This window comes from Dasypus novemcinctus, chromosome 14, assembly GCF_030445035.2.
Source record: "Dasypus novemcinctus isolate mDasNov1 chromosome 14, mDasNov1.1.hap2, whole genome shotgun sequence".
Lineage (NCBI taxonomy): Eukaryota > Metazoa > Chordata > Mammalia > Cingulata > Dasypodidae > Dasypus > Dasypus novemcinctus.
The window spans coordinates 96,197,537-96,212,116 of NC_080686.1; the positions used below are offsets into that span (position 1 = coordinate 96,197,537).

The following is a 14,580-nucleotide window of genomic DNA, read 5'->3' on the forward strand; positions in this document are numbered from 1 at the left end:
CCCCGTGTGTCAAGCTGCCGCCCTGAACACACAACTCCCATTGCACCCTGACTTCTTGGCGTCTCCCTCAAGCTCCCGAGGCAGGTGTGGGGTGGCGGCAGAGTGGAGCAAGGGCGGGCCTGCCCTGGCTGTTCACGGCTCCGGTGGGAGGCCGCCCCCGCCCCACTGGGCCCTGCCGGGAGTGGGGGCGGGAGAGGGGCTGCGCCCACCTGCCTTGTCTTTGCCGTCAAGGTCCGAGCCTCTGCGACACGCTCAGGAGTGGAGCGCTCTCGAGGAGCGTCGGCCCCGGCTACGTTCCGGCCTGCGGCGCAGGGGGCGGGCGCTTCGCCCCGGTGCAGTGCGATCCGGTCCAGGGCAGCTGCTGGTGCGTCCTGGCCGGCGGGGAGGAGGTGCCCGGGACGCGCGTGGCCGGGGGCCCGCCCGCCTGCCACAGTAAGTCGGGGACCCCCGCCCCTCGGGGCTCGCTGGGCGGGAGTCAGGGGAAGGGCACGCGAGGGGAGGGGGCACGTGCGGTGCTTCCTAAAAAGGCTCGCCCCCGGGAGTGGAACCAGGAAGGGCCTGGGCAGGGAAAGCTCCAGAGCTGGCATCTGGGGCGAGGAGGGCGCCAACCTGCTGGGGGCATCTCCCCCCAGGGTCACACAGGAAAGGCCGGAGTTGGGGTCTGAGCCCGTCCGCCTGGCGGAGAAGCCTCAGCTCTTCCGCCGTGCCCCCGGGGAGGGTCTGGCCCGTGTCCCCAGCAGGCCTGACGGGGAGGCCCGGGCTCTAGAGCCGTCTCTGTAGTCCTGGGGAGTCCCAAAGGACAGAGCAAAGAGCACTGGCTTGGGATTCCGTCAGGAGGCGCCGGCCCCATCTCCCGCCGCCTAGGGGTGTCAGGTGACTTGATCATCAGCCTCAGTGGCCCCGGCTGGGGAATGCTGGCCTTCCAGCCTCTAAGGATCTGCCCAGGCCCTGCAACCCACGGTGCACCCTCGCCGCCGTGAGAACTCACGTCGGCGCTGCGCTGGGTTCACAGCTGGCGACGCACCGTCGCCCGATGCCTCTTGGGCCGCCGGGGTGGCGGGGGACGTAGTGGGATTATTTAGCGCCTCCTAGAGGTGGGTAACGGAGGCCCAGAGATGTTAGGGGGCAGGGGCTCAGGGTGGCCCCGCCCAGGCCGGACTCCGCCCCCCGGGCTGGGGCTCCCCCTGTGGCCGGAGACCTCTGCCCCAGCGGGAAGGCGGTCTCCGATCGTGCAGCCCTGGGGCCTCCGGGAGCGGCTGTGCGGGTGCCCGGGGAGGGCCCCTTCCCGCCTAGGGCTGAGGAGAAGGTGGGCATTGGCCCCGCGGGCGCAGTGCTGGAATCCAAGACCGGGTTCAAGTTTCCGATTGTCTGTGAAAGGGAGGTGAGAAGACTGGTGCTGCCTACTTCCTAGGGTGGTTTTTAGTGAGGCTCAATTAAATATCGAGTATGACAAGAGGTCTACAGAGGAATTCACGGCAAATATCAGTGTGTATTATTTCTCTTGGGAGTTTACTGTTGAAGAACACGGAGTTCAACTTCCTTGTTCTAAAAGAATTGATTCGTATCCTAAAATGCCCAACAGTAAACCAGGCAATAATACACAGCCCTTGCTTTCATATTTGTTATAGTTCTTTTTTGTCCTGTTAATCACAGTCCATCGTCCATCATAGGATTCCCTGTGTTACACAAGCCCATACTTTGTACAGGTGTACACCAGGTAGCTCTCCTTTTCTTCATGGAGTCGTGCTGTCATCACTTCAGTCAATTTTAGAATGTTTTCATTTCTCCAAAAGGAAAAATCTCATACTCCCTTATAACTCTTATTTACAGCCCTTCCTTTTAAAAAGTTTTTAAGTAAAGTTTTTTTGAAGTATTGATACACTTCATTCATACATGAACATACATAAACAATAAGTATATAGTAAAATTGGTGACTTTACAAGACAAACATGCATATCATCGTACAAGGCTCCTATACATCACCCACCACCACCACTTTGCATTGCTATGAAACAATTGTTACAGACTACGCAAGAGCGTCTTTAAAATAACACTAGTAACTATAGCCCACAGCATCATGAACACCCTGTATTAGTGTTATATATTTGTTATTGTTGATGAGAGAACGGTCTCACATTTGTTCTGTTAACCACAGTCCATCTTCCGTCACTGAATTTCCTGTGTTATACAGCCCCATGCTTTGTGCAATCCATTCAAAGTGTACGTTCAGTGGCTCTCATTGTCATCAGAATTGTGCTGTGATCACTATAACCCTTGTCCTAATAATAATAATAACATTGGCTAACATTTATTAAGCACTTAGGATAGGTCTGTAATTCTTCTAAGCCTTAATTTGTTTTGATTCTCATCATCCCCGGGGAGTAGGCCTCACTGCTCTCCTCACCTGTCTGTGGGTGAGGACACTAAGTCACAGGCAGGTTAATTAACTCACTCTAGTAAATGTTAAGTCAGGATTCGAAGCCAGGCAGGCTGGCCCCAGAGCCCTCAGGCTGCCGCCTGCCCCTCCCCTCCCACGGCGCACTTGGTAGGAACCGGCCCAGTCAGCCTACTGCAAAGCACACTGAAGATCTCAGCCAGAGGCCCCTCGCCTTACTGGCAGGAGGCCCAGGCTGTGGACTTGGTATAAAAGGGCACTTGCCCTCCTTTGAGAAACCCCTCGAAGCAATGGGGATGCAGCGTGTAAAGTCAGGCATGTCCAGGCTGCAGAGCTGTGCCTGAGAGTCTCTTAAGCCATTAGCTCTCTCACTGGTGGTGAAGGTGCCACCCTGAGTGTGTCTGTTCTTTAATTCACTCGTTGACCCATTTATTTAACACATATTTCTTGAGCTCATATTTGGGGCCAGCTGGGTAAACCGAGGAAAAGTCGCCCTCTCTTCTCCTGGGTGGACTCAGTCCAATGGAGAGCAGCACTGACTAAGTACCTGGTAACATGGAGGTCTGTACCAGGTGGCTTGGGAGCTCGGAGAAAGACCTAGCCCTGCCCGCGGGAGAAAGCCGGAGGGTGGCGCAGCTTTGAGGGCCGGTGGGGAGTCTTCTAGGCAGATGGGCCACAGGGGAAGGCCTGCGCCAAGACCTGTGTGCAAACATGGTATGCTCAGGGCACACAGTCGGGCCTGTTGGCAAAGGGGGGCACCGGAGGGGACCAAAGAGGAGAGAGGAGGGCAGGGCCAGCCAGCAGGGACAGGGAGAACTGGCGCTCAGCCCCCCCCACTCCGGGAGTGGCAGCGCTGGGGACTGGATGGAAGGGGGAGCGGAGAGGCTGGGGCTGAGGCCCACGTGCCAGGAGCCTGATGAGGTGGCTTTGAGCACAGTTCAGGCAGAAGATGGCGACAGGCTGAGGAGCAGGTGACGGACGTGCGAGTTGTGGAGCAGATTGAGTCACTGAGCCTCGCTAGCTGCTGGGCCTGGGAGGCCACCTGGAGGCCACCCGCCCTGTTCCTGCCTGGAGGTGCCGTTCCTGGATCTGGGGGCACTGGGGGCGCTGGAGCAGGAGCAGGGCCGCCCGAAGACGCCAGCGTCGGACGTCCTGGCTTTGTGGGGAGGAAGATAATTGAGTCTGGAGATGGGAAACCCTGGAGGAGGCCTGAGCGGGAGAGGAGACGGGAAAGCCAGTGCTCAAGTGTCAAGAAAATGAGGGGTGGGCTGGTCCAGGGGGAGGGAGAGGGCAGGGGCCCTGCCCAGGCTGGAGCTGGGCATTTCCAGGGTAAGGGAGGAGGGGGCAGGGACAGTGCAGGGGAAGCCGATGGGGAGCGGGCGCCGTCGGCAACACTGTGCTGATGCCCACCGCCGCGCCCTTTCCTCCCCCAGGCCCGCGGTGCCCACTCCCGTTCAACCTGTCGGACGTGGTTGGCGGTGCCGTGCTGTGTGAGGAAGCCTCGGCCCACGGAGGGGCCGCCGTCCAGCGGTGCCAGCTGATGTGCCGCCAGGGCTACTGGAGCGCGTTCCCGCAGAGGCCCCTGGCGTGCAGCCTCGAGAGCAGGCACTGGGTGTCGGAGCCGCCCCAGCCCCTGGCCTGCCAGCGTAAGTGGCCTTGGCACCCTGTCTCGCTGCTCCCTGGTCCCTCTCCGGCCAGGGGTCTGAGGAGCGGAATGCGGGCATGTGGTCATTTCACGTAGCATTTTCACGGTGAGCCGTGTGGCCTCAAGAGCAGGGAGGGCCTGATGGAGCATCTTCCTCTGGAAGGAGCAGATGTGTTCCCCGGACCCTGGAGGTCGGTTTTTGTGGTGGCTTCCAGGGCTCTCTGCTCGCTGGGAGAATGGCCATAGCTTTGGGCTGTCCTGGGCATCTGAGGCTCGGGGCAGCATTCATCAGGCAGGCTCCGGCACTTCTGACCTGCTCAGCGCTGCATGACCAGCCTCTGGGTGTGACCCTGCCTCAGCCTTTCCCTGTGTCCCTCTGGACCTGCAGGGGGCAAAGCCTGGCAGAGCAGGGGCCCAGGACCCTGCCCCAGGCGGGCATCAGTCCTGGGCCCTATTGAAATCCTGCCTTGCTTGGGGTGTGCGGGCGAGCTCCTTTCCCCTGCTGCCACCCGGCCACCAATGCTCACATACGCAGTGGCGTGGGCACATGGACGTGTGGCCCCTCCAGGCCCTTCTGGGCCTGCCCTGGCAAAGAACAACTGGTTGCCCAGAGCCAGCCAGGGCGGGGCGTCGCAGTGGGCATCTGGGGAAGCAACCCTGGTCCTGGAACTGATCCTGGGACCCTGAACACAAGGCTCTGGATGACTGGCAGCACGTCAAAGGACACTTGTACTGGACTATTCTGGAATAGAGATGGTTCCCCTTCCAGAAAAGGCTCAAAATGGGATTTGGACGAACAGGTGACCTGTCTCCTTGGCTATGACAGGGTGGCCTAAGCTGAAATCAAGACCAGGGTGGTCCCAATTGGATCTAGAACAAGAGATGTTGGGGAAGAAAGCATGGGGTCTTGAGTTCCTGAAATTGAGTGCAGAGCTCTTGTGTATGATTGTGCAGGTTGTGCGCTGAACAGCCCTGAGGATGCCATTCATGTAGTTGGTGGTATCTATTCTTAACCTGCAAAACCGTATGTAGTGGCCCCATTTGTATGGAACCTTGTGTAAGCATGTGCATTTCCCTGGGGAGAAATGCTTTGGAAGATCTTTGAAGGAGAATGCCCAGGACCCCCAAATGGAAAGCAGTTCTGGTTTCAAGCTGAGACAGGCCTGAGCTCAATGTGAAGGTGCTTGTATTGGACAATTTGACAGTTATCCATCCCGAGGGTGAGAGTGGCAAACGGCAGTGCTTGTGTGTTTCAAGGTAAGTTGAGGAAGGGTTATTCTTGCAGTCTAAGGACCAGGCAAGGCAGAGCAGAGCGCCCCGCAGCCCCCTTGCCTGCGCCTGCTGAGCTCCGGTGCTTGCCTGCAGGGCTCCAGCCGTGGCAGACCATCCAGACCCAAGCGCAGGTCCAGCTCCAGCTCCCGCGGGGCAAGGAGTGCAGCGCGGACTACACGGGCTTGCTGCAGGCCTTCCGCGTCTTCCTCCTGGACGAGCTGACGGCCCGCGGCTTCTGCCAGCTCCAGGTACGCCCTGCCCTTTCCACACTGGGCTCGGACGAAACCGTGCTTCAACCCCTCCTCCTCTTACCGACGGGGCAACTGAGGTCAAGGGTGGGAACGTAGTTTGGCCAAGGTTAAGTACAGGGGTGGCAGGGATTGGGTTCTTACCCATCTGGTTATCAGCCATTCTTTCTATGTAAGATGCCAAATGGGCACTGAGCACTCGTGATGTGCCAGTCCCTGGGCATCGCTTTGCATGTGCTGGCTAATGCAGGCCTCACAGGGGCCCTATGAGTGTATGATCGTTTTGTAAGTGAGGAAGATGAAGGCCAGAGAGTTCAAGTAATTGGCCCTGAGCCATACAGCGAGGACAACTTGAGTCAAATGCTGTGCTCATGGTGCAGTGCCACCCCTCAGGGAGAAGGATGGGGATGTGGGGGCAGGAAGGTGGACATGGGGTAGGCATGCTCTGTGTGCCTCGGTGCCAGATGTGCCCCTCTCCAGCCCTGCAAGGAGGACTTGCATACGCTCCCTGCGGGGTAGCACATGCCAACTGGAAAGGCATAGGGCTGTCGCTAAGGAATGTCAGAGCTTTCGACTGTGTAATATGCAAGGACTTGGGTGATTTGAGGTCCCAAGTAATCACAGAGTGGAGCCTTTAAGAATTACCTAGTTAATTAGATCCCTGTTCTGTTCAAAGTTTGCTAAATCATCAGAGTAATAATTTTTTTTTTTGGCATCTTGCGTTAAGAATTTTGGAGAGCACAAAATTTCCCACAACTAAATACAAGAAATATTAATTTTAAAGCAAATAGAAACATATATAGACTTTGTTCCTTCATCCAAAGAAATGTACTTGACAACAATGTCAGTAATTATTGAGTGGCTGTATGTTCCTGCAATGCAGGAAGCTCTGCATTCCTTTTCCCTAATCTCAAGACCCCACCCGGTGGGTAACATCAGCCCTGGATTTAAAGTGAATTACTAAAACCCACAGAGGGTGCGAGAGCTGCCCCAGGTTTCATGTGGCTTTGTAGGTCCAGTTCTGCCTGGACTCGTCCATTACATCAAATTTCATCATTTGTTCGGCCTTCCATTTACCACCATGTGAGTGGCCATTACAGGCCAGGCTGTTTTAGCTAAGCACCGAGGACACAGCATGAATGAGATCAACTCTTTGTCCTCCAAAGCTCACAGTGCAGAGGAGATGAGAATAAGCAGATACATATCAGATAACAGTGAGAAGGGCAACCAAGTGGGGCCAGCATTGGAGAGGGAAGGTGGTGGGATGGGGGTGATTTTAGACGGAACGGCCGGTGGAGGGCTCTCGGAGGAGGGAGATTGAGTGGATCTGAGTGAGAGGAGGCTGAGGGGCTTATGGATATCTGGGGGAAAGGAATCCCTGAAGAGGACAGAGGAACAGGCCTGGCATGGTCCATAAAATCCAGGAGGCCCGCCTGGGTGGGGTGCAGTGGGGTGAGGGGGTGTGTGGACCTGCAGGGTTCCGTTAGCCATGGTGATGGCAGTGTATTTTATTCTACTGACGGGCAGCTGCTGGGACCCTGAGAATGAGAGGATGGGATTTTAAAGTTCGCTCTGGCTGCCATGTGGAGAGCGGGCTTTAGGGCTGACGGCTGAGGGCAGAAGCCAGCAGGGCCCTGCAGGAGTCTTGGTCAAGGCTAGGGAGGTGGGTAGTGGTAGAGCAGGCTGAGGAGCAGGAGGATCTGGGACAGAGCCCCGAGGCCAAGGGAAAATGGAGGATGGCTGGAGGCTTGGCTTGAGGACCTGGGCAAAGGCATGGAGATGCCATTGACTGGAACGAACCTCATACAATGAGGAACAGAAAGCTCCCGGACACTGGGCACCTGGGAGCTGAGTGCTGTGCCAAGGACGGAATCAGGAGGCAGGCAGGGCAGGGCCTGGTGGCAGGAGCTTCCAGAAAAAGATGTCGGGGTGTGACTAGGAGACAGACAGCTCCTAAGGTTCGGGGGTCATGGCCGAGTCATTCTTTGAACGTAGGAGACACATACAAGCTTTCTAGTTGGACAAAAGTGGGTTTGAGCCCAGATGCCTCTACCTCCTGCCTGTGGGACCTGATCTTTGCACCCTTGCTGAGCTGCGCTTTAATCTTCTATGCAACGCAGGTGGTGACACCTTGAAGCATAGGCTTAAGTGAGATAATCTGTGGCTGCAAAACCCTTGCCCTTTACACTCAGCCTGCGGTGAAGATCCCAGGATCTCGGGGCTCCCCTGCTGGTTGGCTGTGTCATCTTGGGCAAAGCTCCTCAGCCCCTCTGAGTCAAGTGCCCCACCTGGACTGTGGCATAACGATACTCTATACTCCCTGGGTTTGTTTTGGAGATTAAATTAGCTGTTTTGTTTTTTTAAACAGATTGATATTATTGATACGTATTAATGAAGCATACAATTCAATCAAAGTGTATAATCAGTGGTACTTGGTATAATCACATAGTTGTGCTTTCATCACATCAATCATTATTAGAGCATTTTCATTATTTCCATAACAATATTAATAAACAAAAAACAGACAAAAACACAAGAAAATTCCTCATCTCTCACTCTCTCTGTGCTCGCCCTGCCATGCAGAGCTGCTCTTCCCAGCTGTTGTGTTTAAAGCACTTCCCACAGGGGCTAGTGGGAAATGATAGAGAATGGTGCCCAGTTGCCTCTGCTAACACTGGGCGCCTGGGGCGTGGCAGGTGCTCACTAAGTGACATCCTCCCACTTGCCCTTGTCTTGGGGCTTAGTACGAGGAAGCGCTCAGTGGTGAGAGCCTGGCACATGGAATGGCATCCGGTGCACAGAGCCGGTCTGCAACTGCCTTCAGAGGGCACTGCCTGGCCCGGGAAGGCAGTGAGGCCTCTCCAGTGAAAGGCCGAGGGCCACACGGGCACTGAATGGGGGCTGCGTGCAAAGTGCCTTCGTTTCCTCTTACAGCCCCTTCCTCTTGGGTATCCAGAGCTTTCCGTCTCCCTCTTGACAACACGTTTTCGATAAACGGACTTCCCCTCAGGTTTCCGCAGCTTCATATAATCTCTGCCTAGGGATGTCAACCTTTTAAAGAGGATGATGTGAAAGAAAGCCAGTGTGACGCCTGGGTCGGCCCTGGCCCTGGGCCAGGCGCTGTCCTCGGGGCTGAGCAGGCCGCACAAACGCCCACCGTCCCTCCACTGGACAGGCACTTGGTGGGCGCTCACCTCACGGCACTCAGGCCGGGAGGGACGGTCAGGCTGTGTAGCTGAGATGGAGGAGTCAGTGGAGGCCACGGAGTTCAAATCCTGCTGGGCATGTGTATGGTGAACATGTAAGCGGAGTCTGCTGCTGAAATAGGGGTCCGGGCAGGTGCCGTGAATTAGCAGTGGTGGATCCAGCCTGGCTCTCACTGGATTTCCACCTTGTAAGTCGTGTAACCTACACACTGTTTAATATCTCAGAACCTCATTTCTGTCCAATGGGGAAAAGGGGCTTAATAATGCCCCACGCCTGAGGAAGACAAGAAAATGAGATGAAATGCCGTTAGCTGAGGTCTGGTGTCTGCCGTGGGCTCAGCAAAGCTGGCTTCCCAGTTCAGGAGCTGACGGCGCATGTCCCCACGCAGGTGCAGGCCCTGGGGCTCCCACTCTCTCTTCCCGTCTGCCGTGACTCTGCGGTGCAGGTGGAGTGTCTGACCAGGGAGCGGTTAGGAGTGAATGTCACGTGGACAGCTCAGCTCCAGGACGTCCCGGAGGCCGCCCTTCCGGACCTGCACAGCATCGGTATGTTTTCCCGCTGCCTTGGAGAAGGCATGCCACCTTGCTGAGCCTCAGTTTCCATATCCATAAGATGGGGCCCGTGAAGCCTGTACTGCCTTCCCATGAGGAGCTGGTGAGTGAGTTGTGGCAGATGGTGGGAGCCAATTATTAAAAAATAGATCAACATTAATAGGTTTCTGGTCGATAGCTTGCTAGAGTTAAATAATATCGTTGGCAACAAAGAGCCCAATTGTGCTTTTGTGAATACCTTCTGATTCTTCTTTTGCTTTTCTGGACGTAGAGAGGTGAGACAGAAGGTGTGAAGAAGGGAAGAGGAGGGTGGGGTGAGGGAGTCCATTTTGGTTTATAATTTATTCCCCCTCATTTCCAATTATAAACCGTCTCAGACCATACACTATTGAAAACCGGGAAATTATGTTACAGATGAATCGAGAGAGCAGCAAGATCTCAGGAGGAAAAGAGTGGATTTCTTGATAGCTGCTAGGAAGAGACACCATATTTAGTTATAACTTTCTGGCAGGCTGAGAAATTATTCACATATTTCTGGCCAGGGGGTGGGGCAACCCCACTTTCTTTTCTACCTTCCAATGGCCAAGCACCCTTGGTCGGAACTGGCTGGCGCTTGGCCTTCGTTCTATGGACGACTTCTGGAAAATGTTATCAGAGTGTACAGGAGCCAGTGTGTCACTGTCATCCTTCAGTCCTCATGGCACTAATCTTCTGTGTCAAAGGCCCCTCCCCCCAAAGCACTATGAATTAGGGGTCGCCATCTGTTTTCCTTCTCCTGAGTCTGGACAACCAGGGTGGATTTGAACTGCACCAGAAGGAGCTGTTTTTTCTGACTTTAGCTGTGCAGACAATGAGGACTGTGCCTACAAGCCATGAACTGGCTGTGCTGCAGCCTCTTGCAGCATGAATGCTTGCTTCATGCTGAGATCTGCCCCAGTTACTTTTCCCCTGAGAAACACTTAGAGTCCAACAGCTGGAGGCTTTCTTGTTGGTTAGCAGAAGGCCACGTTGCCTCCTCAAGTCCCTGCCTCCCCTTTGAGTGGCATCTTCATGCACATTATCTCTCTTGATCCAATGATTGCAAGGGGCATTCCCAAGCCCATTTTCAGATGGGGAAACTGAGGCTTGCCAAAGCTTGAGGCTGATGTCTGTTTGGATAATGCACCTTAGATTAGTGACTGAAGATGTGATATCCTACACCAACGTGGGAAACATGAGGCCACAAGAAAGGACAGGAAACCTGCGTGTGAGTCCTGATTGTGCTTCTGACTCCTGTGTGAGCTTGGGCTAGCTGATCCCCTCCCCTGGGCCTCAGGTCTCCCTCTGTAAAATGAGACACCAGATGACTGCAGTGGACGATGCCTCAGTCTGCTTTCCACGGGGAAGTTCTAGGTGGCTCTGCCCCCTTGTTCTTCTCTGGCCCTTGCAGAGAACAATGAGGTGACCATCCTCCCTTACTCCGTGTCTTCCAGAGGACGCCTTAGTGGGCAAGGATCTCCTTGGACGCTTTGCAGATCTGATCCAAAGTGGAGGCTTCCAGCTTCATCTGGATTCCAAGACATTCCCTGCAGACACCTCCATCCGCTTCCTCCAAGGGGACCGCTTTGGCACCTCTCCCAGGACTTGGTTTGGGTGCTTGGAAGGATTCCACAGAGTCCCAGCCACCAGCCGAGCCCATCAGGATGCACAGGGATGCGGTAGGTCCACCCTGTTCTCCTAGACTGCCATGAGGAGCCACTTGAGGCTTTGGGAAAGACCACCAGACCTCTGCTCTGGATGTAGAGTTGGGAAGCATTCCTTTATTTATTCAAAAACTGTTTTCTCAACACCCACCACGTGTGGCCAGACATCGCCCATTAGGTAGTGATTGAAACTGTGGGCATGGGTGACATGACCGTTGTTTGGTGATCCTTTCTGTTCTTCCTTGACAAGCATGAGCCCCATGGCTGGGGATGCAGTGTCTTTGTGGAGAAGGCCCATGTCCACCCTGTGTCCGTCATGACCTTGCTCAGCCTGGTGACAGCAGCATGTTACCACAATCCCTAGTGGCCGTGTTCCAGCCCAGGACTTTATGACTCAGGGGAAGTGAGCCACTGGGTTCCTGGGGTTTGTTCTGGTCCTTCCACGGAAGTCACTTTGGACACCATTTTCCCCGAGACCCAGCTGCAGGTTTCTTGAATAGCTGCTGTAACAAATCACCAAAACTTAGTGGCTTAAAGCAACACACATTTATTTTGTGGAGGTTCTGGAAGTTAGGATTCCAACATAGGTTCCACCGGGCTAAAATCAGGGTATCAGCAGGGCTGCCTTCCTTTGGGAGGGCCTAGGGGAGAACTTGCCTCTTCCAGCTTCTGGAGGTCCCACAGCCCCTGGTTTCATGGCTCCCTTCCTCCTCCTCAAAGTCAGCAATGTTGCATCTGTGACCATTAGACCATAGCCACGCCTCCCCTGACTCTGCCCCTCCTGCCTTCCTTTTCGACTTATAAGGACCCTTGTGATAGCATTGGGCCTGCCCAGATAATCCAGGATGAGCTCCCACCTGAAAGTCAGCTGCTAATGACCTCAAGTCCATCTGTGGCCTGAACTCCCCTTGGCCTTGTGATCTAACATGCTCACAGGTTCTAGGGATCAGGAGGGAGCATCGTTGGGGACTGTTATTCCACCTACCAGAGAAGCTTAGAGGGTCTCTTGATGAGGCGCTTTCCTCTCCTGCGGAGTGAGAGGGAGAGGCACTTTTATTGAGCTGAAAAAGATGTTGGTTAGTTATTTTTTACCATTATTTATATTAGTTGCAACGCAAAAGCTACATGGCCTTTTCTTTTCTGAAATCCACGCCAACTTCCAAACTCCACATTGGATTTAAGATGCAACGAAATTTTAACAAAACCACTTCCCACTTACATTTATAGAGAGCATGGTATTTTGCAATGCACCTTCACAAATATTTGATCTAAGTCTCACAAGAGTACTTGGTGGCAGGTAATTTCCCCCATTTTACAGATGAAAAGGCTGAGGCTCAGATTACGTAAAGTAACACACCTGCAGTGCCTAGAGCAGGGCTGACTCAGAGAAGGGATCGTGTTCTCCTAATCTCAGGACATGCCCTCTTTCCACTTCACCGGAGCTGCCCAAGGTTGACAAGCAGTGGGAGCAGGTGTGGATGGGTGCTCCCTGGCAGGGCGGGTGAAATAGATACACGGTGATGGAGGGCTTCAGAATGCCTTGCAGTGTTCTCAGACTGCAGGGCGAGGAGCCCTGGGCTCCGCTCCAGAGACGCCGAGTGAGTCAGGATGTGCATGGAAGGGGGTGGTCAGGAGACTGCGTCTGTAGCGCCCGCAGGTGGGACTGTACAAGGGGTTTGAGGACCACAAATTCAGGTGCTCAGCGACAGGAGATGGAGATGGCTAGTGTTCTAGGGCCAGGCCAGGACTCTAAGGAAGCCCCACCCCTCTGGAGTGGCTCCATTTCTGTTGTGTAAGGTACAGGGGTCGGGCTGGAAATAGGAGCCCAAGGTTCCTTCGGGGGCCTGCCATCCTGGAATTAGACCACAAATAGCTTGCCCAACTGGGAGAGGGGCGAGCGAAGCTGAGCTGGAGCTGGGGTAATCTTGCCTGAAAGGGGGAACCCAGTGTGGGGCCCTGAGAATCAGAACCTGGCATTGGGGTGATGATGGCTTCAGATGATGGGAGTTCAGGGGTGCAGTGTGGGGAAGTGACTGAAGGAAAGGATCGGCCCAGGATATACTTGCTCTAGAGATCGGCAGACTTTTTCTGTAAAGGATCAGACAGCAAATATTTTAAGATTTTCAGGTCATATGGTGTCCACTCAGCCATTGTAGGGAGAAAGTTGTGACTGGGTTGCAGTAAAACTTTATTTACCAAAGCAGAAGTTGGACTAGAATTGAGTCACTGGCTGTAGTCTGCCAACCCCTGATCTAGATAAATCTACACTCTATTTTTCAACACTCTCAAAGAATTACAAAGCACACCATTTAACCCTGCTCTCTTACTCCAAAAATTTAGAAAGGATCCGGAGTGGAAGTCATGAAAGCAGCACCTAAAGGCATGATTTTTCCTAGAATCAAATATAGTATCTATCCTTCGTTAAGGTTCTCACATGCGCCAGCCCTCGCTAGCATTTCTCTGACCGGAGGGCCAGGTATTTTTAATCCCATCATGGATGAGGAAAGCAGGTCCTAGTTGGAAGTGTGAGGATAACTGCTCTCTGAAGACAGGCTCTCCTGGGTTTGAGTCCTGGCTCCAACACTTTCTAGTCATGGGACTTTGGGAAAGTACCTTATCCTGTTTTTCCTACTTATTCTCACTGTGCATAACCTGAAAAACTAGGGAGTGTCTTGAGGATCACATGGGAATAATCGATGCAGAGCACACCACTTGGCACACGATAAGCCCTCAATGAATGGGTTTGTTGTTGGTCAGCAGTGCTGAGATTTAAACTCCCATCTGTCTGACTCCATAGTCTTTCTTGTGTCCACTTCATCACATACTTCCCTTCTCACCAAGGGGATTTGTGATGAATTGTGCCCTTGGATTTTTGTATCTGTGCTCATTGGCTCTTTTTCCTTCTAAAACACAATCACATCTGGAACTCAGCTGTGAAATTACAAGGCAGGGCATTGTCCTGTGGAGCTGAAGCAGGGTTTCTGTACATCATCTCTCTCAGGGGGGCTACTCTGGAGGATCACGTTGGCGGGCAGTGACTTAGGGGGTGACTCCTGTTGGAGCGGGGGCCTTCAGCCAGGGGGCTGGGGGCTGGCTCTGCAGGCCCTCTTGTCTCTAGGTCTACCACATGGCTTCCCCTTGGAATAACCTGTTAGCAAGCTTCATGCCAGGTTTCTCCTTTAAGGAGAATCCCAGAAGAATTGTCTGGAGTTTCTTTTTTCCATTCTTGACTACATTGCCTTTCACCTATTCACTGCAAGTTCTTATAAAAGAGTTAGAGACCCTTTTGGATTTTTTCCCAAAATAATACGTTGTCTCCCACCCCACCCCTCCCTCCTTATCTCCGTCCCTTCCTTCCATCCATCCATGTATTCATCCAAGCTTTCAAAAGATAAGGTGCTATACACAATGTTACATGTTCAGGGAAGGAAATGATATAGTCCCCACTTTCAATGAACTCACAGTCTAGTTGGGGGCTGGTGGTAAGTGACAATACACAACAGCTATGATAGGTGTGGAAAAGCTTTTACCTCCCAGTCAGAGCAGTTGGGGGAGGCTTATGGGGTAGCAGAGGCAGAAG

General features: G+C 53.8%; 1 protein-coding gene across 1 annotated transcript in view; it reads left to right on the top strand.

The window, feature by feature from the left end:
- TG (thyroglobulin) overlaps window positions 1-14,580 on the top strand; it is a 249,481-nt gene that overhangs the window by 27,285 nt on the left and 207,616 nt on the right. Inside the window, exons 16-20 of the mRNA XM_058276072.1 lie at window positions 232-432; window positions 3,829-4,041; window positions 5,406-5,560; window positions 9,156-9,312; window positions 10,791-11,015. Coding sequence (XP_058132055.1) covers window positions 232-432; window positions 3,829-4,041; window positions 5,406-5,560; window positions 9,156-9,312; window positions 10,791-11,015 — 951 coding nt within the window. The remainder of the gene's footprint in view (window positions 1-231; window positions 433-3,828; window positions 4,042-5,405; window positions 5,561-9,155; window positions 9,313-10,790; window positions 11,016-14,580) is intronic.